The sequence below is a fragment of the Lycium barbarum genome, chromosome 6 (genome assembly GCF_019175385.1).
Source record: "Lycium barbarum isolate Lr01 chromosome 6, ASM1917538v2, whole genome shotgun sequence".
In the NCBI taxonomy this organism is placed as follows: domain Eukaryota; kingdom Viridiplantae; phylum Streptophyta; class Magnoliopsida; order Solanales; family Solanaceae; genus Lycium; species Lycium barbarum.
Window position 1 is genome coordinate 89,210,571 of NC_083342.1, and position 7,644 is coordinate 89,218,214.

Consider the following 7,644-nt stretch of genomic DNA (forward strand, 5'->3'; position numbering starts at 1 on the left):
AAGCTCGAGCTAAGGAGATATTACTGTAGCTTTCCATTCTTACATCGATATTGTAACAGTTTCGAATCATTGATCGATAGAACTTCCTATTCTGCCTTAATTTCTTTCTCAATTCTTGAGTACATATTAAAAATAGTTGGCTTAACTGAGATTATTATTGATACCTATGGCAAGAATGTGGTTCCTTTACAACAGAATGCACAAAATTACTTCATGTATCAGAGGAGAAACTAGCATTCAAGTTCGTTAAAACAATTATGATAAAAATCTTTGTGTCGCTACAAATTCTTCCAATCATCCGTTCAAGGAACAAGCACGAAAAAAAAAACCTAATGAACTCAGAAAATCTTAGACATCACTAAAACAATAAAAAAAAAATGAACCAAGAAAAAGGGATAATGAATAGTGAAGGAACAAAAGTGACAATTTACCTCAAAATACAAGGACGGATTGTATTAAGAAAGAAGAAAGCTTGACCGATGCGTTGTACGCACTTTGCGTATTCAAGTCTCCTTTCTCTCTCTCCTTTCACACCACAAAAGAAAGCAAACAAAGACCTACCCAAGTACACGCTACGCTAGCAGTTAAAACTCCGTTGACTATTATCACTATTTCTCTCTCTCTCTCTCTCTCTAGAAGAAATTTACCCAGAAACATCCCAAATGGCTCTAAATCTTTGAAGAGAAAAGGTTCCAATTTGAAGCTGCTCTGGTGGACTGTTGTGGTAATATGAACATCTTGTCAAATGGGTTTTTGAATCTGAGCTTTCTTGATGCAAAAAAGTTGTAATCTTGGAAAACCCCCAATTTGGGTTCTTGAAATTTGAATTGAAAAAGATTGGGTTTTTATAGTTTATTGTGCTTTAGTTTTTGTATCCTTTATTTGGTGAATTAGGATACTTCTCTTGGAGATCTGTTGATGTTGAAGAAATTTTTTCCTTCAGCTGAAAGATTTAAGCTTTCAGTTTCTATTTTTTGCTGAAGATTCAGAATTGACTAGAGCTAAAAGATTTATTCTTTTTGCTTTTGTACTCTTGGAATATTAGGTTTTGAAGGGGTTTTTTCTCTGATGTATTTAGAGAGATGAATCTGGTTCTGATTAAAGTTGAATGAAACCTTTTGACTTGTAGGAAGGAAGTTGGTTTTTGTAAGCTCACAATGAAGAGATTGAGATCTAGTGATGATCTTGAGTCATCTGGGGAGAAAGGTGTGTTGAAAGATTGGGCAAGAAGGGAGGAGGATTCGAGTCTGCATCGTTCATCTTCCAACCGGAGCTTTTATTACAAGGCTGAGAGTGGGAGAAAGGGTTTATCTTCTTCTTCGTCGTCTAGATATGATCGGTTTGAGGAAGACCGCGAGAGTCTCAGACCGATTAAGAAGCGAACAGATTATGATGTGGACAACTATGATAGACGGAAGAGCTACAACCGATACAGGCATAGTAACGAAAGAGGGGTTTTAAGCTCTTCTCCACGCGGTGGATATGGTGCTGACCGGATTCATAGGTCAGAGAGTTTTTCTGGACCAAGGAGGGATTTTCCAAAGGGGTTCAGATCAGAGAGGGATAGGTCCAGGCGAGAGGGGAGTGTGTCATCATGGCGCAGGTTTGGTAGCGGGAAAGATAGTGATGAAGGTACGAGGAGTGGTGGGGATTCAGCAAGAGGAAGTAGAAATGAATCAGAAGATATTGGGAAGGCAAAGTCACCCCCGGGATGGAGAGATGCAAAATCACCTGCTTGGTCAAAGGACTCTGGTAGTGAACAATCGAGGAGTGTTGAAGTTAAGAAAAGTGAGGGCTTGCGAATGGAGAGTGGTGGTGGACATAGCAGTGAAATGGAAGAGGGGGAACTCGAGCCTGATCATCCATCTTCTGCAACTGAGCCTGCTGCTGAAGAGGAAGCTTCCGGTGAGGTGAACCCCTCACTGATGGAGCATGAAAGTGAGCGTCACGTTGAGAGTAAGAGACGAGATGATGTAGTGAATTCTTTGTATGAGCAGAAGGTTGAGCTCAGTAAAGTAAGTGTTACTGCTGAGCAGTCGGAAGAGACGCAGTCGGATAATGTCCAAGACATTTTCAAGGACAGTGATGGCTTGTCTGATCACGGCACATCAATGGGCCCCAGTGGAATGGGAAATGGAACCGAGACCGTGGTAGATCATGTTGCTGAAAAGAATGAGTCGACCAGGAAAAGCAGTGGCTCTAGGGAAGAAGAAAAGAATGTAGATGCTGAGAAGCTACCACCTAAGAAAAGGGAACAAGGGGAGGAGAAGAACAGAGTTGCTGAATCTAAGGTAAATTGTATTGAGATCCGTGAATTAAATAGGGAGCTTGTTCAGGAAGGTGGACGACCAGGCTCTATTTCTTCTGGTGCACATGAAGATGTACCACAGAGTGTCAAGGACAAGGGAAAAAGTGTCGCTGTTTCGCCTGGTAATATCACTGTCCCTCCTGCAGATGGTTTGATGGAAACACAAGGCATTGTACGTTGTGGAAACTCTGATATGGAAGGACCAAGTACCAGGGGCCTTGAGTTGTTCTTGTCTGGTCCTGTCAAAGAAACTGAGAAAGCAGACAAATTTAGTAATTGCATGACCAAAGATGAAAAGTTTGGTCTGGAACCACTTGAGCTTTCTCTTAGCTTGCCAAATGTCTTGTTACCTATTGGTGCACAGAATGAAGTCCAGGCTCCTGGTTCTCCTAGTCAAGGAAGGAGTTTCCAATCCTTTGCCAGCTCGTTTCGCACAAATTCTGATGGCTATACCATGTCCATGTCCTTCTCAGGATCACAGCACTTCACTCATAATCCTAGCTGCTCACTGACACATGATCCAGTTGATTATGAGCAATCTGTTAAAAGTCGCCCCCTCTTTCAAGGCGTCGATTGGCAAGCCCTTGCTTCAAATGAGCAGAAGAATAATGACATCCCAAATTCTCAAGGCATGTTACCAAATGGAACTGGTTTGTATCAGCAGTCTCAAGCATCTCAAGGAAATTCTAGTGGTCAAGCTGTAGCAAAACATCTCAGAGCTGCAGAGGGAGGCTCTAGATTACCTGCTGGACTGAACAGGCAACTAAGTACTGGTAAAGCATCTCGTCATTCAAATGGAGCTAGATCTCCTACCCAGAGTGTTGGGTCTCATGAAACTGGATCAGAATATAATAAAGATAAGAAACAATTAACTAGAGCACAAGATAGTAGCTCTTATAGGTTCGGGGGTTCTGAAAACAAAGAGCTCCAATTGGCTGTTGGACCTGACTTCATTGAATCAGTAATCACAACCATGGTTTCTGAGCCGATACATGTGACCGCCAGGAGATTTAATGAGATCTCTGGGCAACATTTGCTTTGTCTGAAGGAGGCTGTCTGCGACATCATCACAAATCCTGGTAAACACTGGCAGCTTAGTGCTCTGCAAAAGGAACTGCAGAATAGATCTGACATCACTTCGGATACACTACTGAATTCCCACAGGAGTCAACTAGAGTTGCTGGTGGCTCTAAAAACCGGTCTCCAAGAATTTCTTAGGCCGAGTTATGATGTTTCATCACCTGATTTGGCAGACATATTTCTGAATTTAAGATGTAGAAATCTCACTTGTCGATCCTTGTTGCCTGTGGATGAATGCGAGTGCAAAGTATGCTCACAGAAGAATGGTTTCTGCAGTGCTTGCATGTGCCTTGTGTGTTCCAAGTTTGACATGGCATCTAATACGTGTAGCTGGGTTGGGTGTGATGTATGTCTGCACTGGTGTCACGCGGATTGTGGGCTACGTGAATCTTACATCAGGAATGGACGTAGTGCTTCTGGTGCAAAGGGTAGTGTAGAGATGCAGTTCCATTGTGTTGCCTGTAACCATCCATCTGAAATGTTCGGCTTTGTAAAAGAGGTTTTCCAAAACTTTGCAAAGGAATGGACGGCAGAAGCTTTTTCCAAGGAGCTTGAATATGTGAAAAGAATTTTTTGTGCCAGCGAGGACGTCAGAGGGAAACGCTTGCATGAAATTGCTAATTATATGCTGTCAAAATTAGCAATTAAGGCGGACCTTCAAGAAGTTCAAAGTCAAATTATGCATTTCTTCCTGACTGGTGAGTTCTTGACCGTCAATCAGATTTTGTTGATATTCCGTCTTTACTTAGCAAATGATCTTTTTCTTATGTTGTATTGGTAATACTAAGTTCAAGATGGATTCTCAGCTGGTTACTTTGTTGCTGATGTCTCAAAGCTTATACTGTGTTTCAAGTATTACATATCTTCCCGTGATATAAATGGGAGAAAACGGCCAAATGCCTATTACACCCCTCAACATTTTTAAAATGGAATTATTTACCCCTAAGTGCTGATGTGGCCAAGAGAGTGTATTTCACTCTCTTGAAGAGAGTGAGACTAACCAAATTAATTACATTAACAAAATTGTACACGTCATTTTCTTATTATAAATTATATAAATAAATAATCTTAAAATTATTTTCTTAATGTGGCATTACTCCTAATATGTAAATATTTTATTGAGACAATGGTTTTTTTTTTGTTTCCCTCTTCACTGATCAAAATATTTTCCGGCAAGACCACTGGAGACAAAGAAGACCGACTCTTTCAGATTTCTCTCTTCTAAATCAGTATCAAGAATATCCTTAAAGAACTTCACATTTAATAGGGTTCAGCAGAAGAGGACACACTAATTTAGGATTCTTGACCTAACTCGCACCCGCCTCATTCCCTTTTTACTCAGATCTGTATCAAAAGTTCTTTTTTGGATGTGTTCAAATTACTCTAAGCTGGAATACGTCGAATTTCCTTTTCCATCGTATGTATAATCCTTATTGTATGAATTCAAACTTGATCCAGAGAGAATGTGCAGATGTTTCACGGGTTTTTCTGTTGTACCTGAGGCTGACGGTGATGAGAGGAAACAGAGGAGGAGGAAAGTATATGAGGAAGCTTTGAAGAAGCTATCGTGGGTGACGACAATGGAGAAAACGGCAGTGCTGGGTGAAGGGAAGGAGAAGGGGATGGGATACGAATAGGGGGTGGTGGTGGAGGGGTTTTGATGGCAGTAGCAGTAGAAGCGGATGTACGGAGGAGCACGGCGGGATTATGATCGGAAATGGAAAGTGGGTTCACCGGAGGTGGCGAAGGTATATAAAGAAGAAACCAGAGAAAAGAAAAAAATAAAGAAAAAACAATAGAATAAGGAAAAATAATGAAAGAAGGCAAACAAATGGGAATAAAGAATGAAAAAGTTTTTCTTAAATGAAATATACACGTGGCAGGCGAGTGTATATCATCACATAACCCAAATTTAAGTGTGACCTTTTAGGGGGGTATATATTCCATTTTAAAAATGTTCAGGGGTAATTACCCCCGTGTAAAATGGGTGTGTAGTTGGTAATCCAGTTATACGTTGGGGGGCATTTGGCCATTTTCTCATATAAATGGTGCAAACTTGCAAGTTTTTGTTTGAAGCCCTTGACACTGATATGGATTGGAACCACATACTTGTGACAGTACATGGTGGCTTATTTACTGTCCTATTTGTCTAACATTCTACATGCCCTATTGTTGTTGATGCCTGCCGTAATAAGGATCTCTACTTTCCTCGATGCTAATTGGATTGTAAGGATCATACTGTCCACTTCATAGTGCAAAATTGAATGTGTTATAAGTTAGGCTGTGGAACTTGTTAGTTACAAACTTGTATTCAATGTAAGTTTAAAAGTCTTCTGTTTTATATATAACTTTAATCCTAATGTAATAGTTTCTGAGTAAATGGAATGCCATGCTAACAAATGTACCAATGGCTTATCAAGCTGGAAGTAAGATGAGTTTGCTTCACTTATTTTTGAAAAAAAAAAGAAGTAAAAGAAGTAAAATGGCTTATCAAAAGAAGAAAGAGTAGAATGGATTATCTCCAGGTGCATAATGCACTTATCTAAATGTTTTTCATCTGTGAACCTTTATTTAGTGGTATAAATAATTGACAAAAGAATTGTACTCACCATCTGTTTAGGTGACAGATGTTTTTCATCTGTGAACATTTCAAACTGTTTGACATGTTTCCACAGACTCTATCATTCTAAACGACTTTCTTAGATTTCTGTAACTGAAATTTATTTGACTATTCTAATATTAGAGCAGACACTGCAATGTTTTCGATACAAAGTCAACAAATCAAATAGTCATTATTTGTTAACTTAGTGTCTTATTTTGGTTAAGTTGGTATGCTAAGATTATTTTCTCCTCTCCTCTCAGCTCCATTTGATTTTATCTTTTGCCTTCTATATCATTTTTCCCGCGTCACTCAATCATACTGTTCCAATATATTTAGATTAATTTTTTATATATAGAGAATTCATCATCGTTGGATTGTGTCTAGCTGATGATAAATGTACCAAAAGCCTGCTTCTTTTTTCCGGATCTGGGACTGTTTATGCTTTGCCCAACACATATAAGTGGACTAATGTTTACTTTTCTACTCATGTGACTTTATTCCTATCACACCAACTGCTGGTGCTTGTATCTACTTCTCTAGTGATTTGACATAATTCCTAGCACACTGGCTGTTGGTTGAATCGACGGATTATGGGTCGTCATATTACTTGCTAAGGAATAGAAATTGAGATATCTTCATTTCTTGAGTTGAAAATGCTGAAGTATTCCTTTAATGGCTTTTTCACTTGTCTGTTGTCTCCTCTCTCCATAGACGTCCTTGGGACTGTCGAGTTTTGTCACTCCCAATTCCTAATGTTAATGCTCAATTTGACATGAATGTTCACTTTCTTCATTTTAACTGTGAATGCAGAGCCTGATTCAGTCAAATCTGACAGTGTTCCAATTATTCAAGGAAAGGAGTTGTCAACAAAGAACCACGAAGGGAACAATGGCATTGCTTGGCCCAGCCAGGGAGCAATGTGGCTGAAATCTGTTAGTTCAGAGAAGGCTCCTCAAGTGGAAAAGCCTACAGGTTTGCCTTCAAGTTTTGATAGCCTTCGGAATGAAAAGCAGGCGATGAACTCGGTTTTTCAGCCAAGTATAGAAAAGGGACCAGTATTTGATGAACTAGAGAGCATTGTTAGAATCAAACAGGCAGAAGCTAAAATGTTCCAAGCACGAGCTGATGAAGCCAGGAGAGAGGCTGATGCTCTGAAACGCATTGCTGTAACTAAGAGTGAGAGAATTGAAGAAGAATACATAACCCGCATCACAAAATTGCGATTGGCTGACGCTGAGGATATGCGGAAACAAAAGTTGCAAGAGTTGCAGTCTTTAGACAGAGCTTATCAGGACTACTTCAATATGAAAATGAGAATGGAAAATAACATCAAAGATCTGTTGTTGAAAATGGAAGCTACTAGAAGGAATCTCAGTTTGTGATTAATTAGTAACATCTTGTTTAGGACACCCTTGTTTTTCTCTTAAGCAGTATTTGCAAGGTAGAAACACCTGAAGTATATTAAACTTGTAGGTGTTCTTTAGTCTAGCATTCCTTGTATTCTGCTAACCAGAATCTTCTGTACAGAGACCACCTTATGTCTTTATGTTACAGATGAACCTCAGTTATGGACAAGATGAGAAAACGAGGAAAGTAAAGTAGAGATTCAGTACTTGATTATCCGACTCCTTATATAAATGAGTTCTTTTTCAAA

The 7,644-nt window shown here is 39.5% G+C and overlaps 1 protein-coding gene across 3 annotated transcripts; it reads left to right on the forward strand.

Annotated features, from left to right (window-relative positions):
- Positions 1-565: 565 nt before the first annotated feature.
- On the forward strand, positions 566-7,644 carry LOC132644727 (protein OBERON 4). Of its 3 annotated transcripts, XM_060361335.1 has the most exons (3): positions 568-724; positions 1,130-4,086; positions 6,801-7,644. In XM_060361335.1, exons 2-3 carry the CDS (start codon positions 1,158-1,160, stop codon positions 7,370-7,372), a joined length of 3,501 nt encoding a protein of 1,166 aa, XP_060217318.1. In that variant the 5' UTR covers positions 568-724; positions 1,130-1,157; the 3' UTR covers positions 7,373-7,644. The 3 variants fall into 3 exon arrangements, with proteins under 3 accessions (XP_060217319.1, XP_060217318.1, XP_060217317.1); XM_060361336.1 differs by lacking the exon at positions 6,801-7,644 and adding an exon at positions 4,860-5,014 and having other exon boundaries at positions 566-4,086; XM_060361334.1 differs by having other exon boundaries at positions 568-4,086.